At 33.6% G+C, this 1,421-nt stretch overlaps 1 protein-coding gene across 1 annotated transcript; it reads left to right on the top strand.

The window, feature by feature from the left end:
- Positions 1-185: 185 nt before the first annotated feature.
- NAEGRDRAFT_76711 (uncharacterized protein) lies at positions 186-662 on the top strand (the record flags this gene model as incomplete). Its single annotated transcript, XM_002668329.1, has 1 exon — positions 186-662. The coding sequence occupies one exon, from the start codon at positions 186-188 to the stop codon at positions 660-662; it is 477 nt and encodes a 158-aa protein (XP_002668375.1).
- Between the last annotated feature and the right edge of the window lie 759 nt (positions 663-1,421).

Genomic DNA, 1,421 nt, shown 5'->3' on the forward strand with positions numbered 1-1,421 from the left:
TCAAGAAAGTTGAAGCTCATAAGGATAAGGAAAATATCAAAGTTGATTTATTGGCAAAGAATGCAACTCTGAAACCTAAAATCTTTGATATCCGTAAACTACTCTTTAATCAATATATCCTCACAAAGAACGATATTATAATCTTTGACTATAAGAGGTTAACTACCTCACAACATTTAAGGATAATGCTTGACAAGATAGAGAGTCACCCCAATCACATACCTAACCTAGATTGGAACTCTATCAACGTCAGCTACCTTAAATCCCATTTGTCTCCTAAATCTAAATATTATATTTGGAGAAACTCTTCAAATGCCCACATCAATTTTGGTGAGGGTAAAAGTTTCTGTCATGATTGTAACACAGAATCTGACCTTAATCACTATATTCATGAATGCCCTGCTCTGGATAGTGCCAGATACTTTTGCTTGTCAAAAATATCTGATATTCTTGATCAGAGAGAGTGTAAACTCACTCATATTCAATTCAGACCAGAAAAGCATCACCATGTACTCTTCTTCCACCATTCTGGAACCACATTCTTCGAAGATGGATACGTACAACAATACCCAGACATTGCAGAGAAATGGCCTGAGATTCAGGGAGCCATTTCTAACTTTGTCGGCCGCTCCTATAGATATTATTATATTGACTCAATGTAAATTTACAAATTCAAAGAGAATCTGAATAGATTCGTTATTATTGCAATAAAAGATTTTTTTAATGGTTGTTGAGTGAATTGAGTGCGACAGAGATTATTGTTGAAAACTATTTATTTCATAGAGAGAGTTGATGAAAATGCGTCCTTTCTTGTTGTGAAGTTCCAAACTATTAGCAGAGGAAGCATAAATCATCTGGTGAGGTTGCACAATTATTATCTTACGACTTTGTGCGTTTCAACAAAGTTTCCGAGACTTTCCGACTAGGTTGAAGATAACAAACTTCCGATACTAAATTATTTCAACTTTATACAAACAATAGCAATTTTACTCAATCATCATGTTGAATATCATGCAAAGATCACACCCCAATCAAAACCTCTTTATTCCCTCATCAATTCCATCACCAAAACATTCAATCTTAATACATATTGCAACAAATATTAAATAAATTGAAAAAAATGAAAAACCACAAACACCCATTTATTTTTTGTTGGTAAAATTTGCAGAGCATGAAGGATTTGTTAGTAGATAGACATGTGTTCAGACCACAATCCCGAAATCTCTAACATACCGTAATGGGCAAGTTTCTGGCTTCTGGTGTGGTCTGATATAGTAAGCCGTCTTCAGATTAACGTGATGCTGTCAAGATTTGCATTGCAGGGTCCGTTCTGGTTTCGTTACATCCAACCTTTTGTTTTTTTGGATTTAAAATAATTAAAGATGGATTTTAATTATTATTTAATTATTTAAATAAAAATG

The sequence above is a fragment of the Naegleria gruberi genome, assembly GCF_000004985.1.
Source record: "Naegleria gruberi genomic scaffold NAEGRscaffold_318, whole genome shotgun sequence".
NCBI classification, from domain to species: domain Eukaryota; phylum Heterolobosea; class Eutetramitea; order Acrasida; family Naegleriidae; genus Naegleria; species Naegleria gruberi.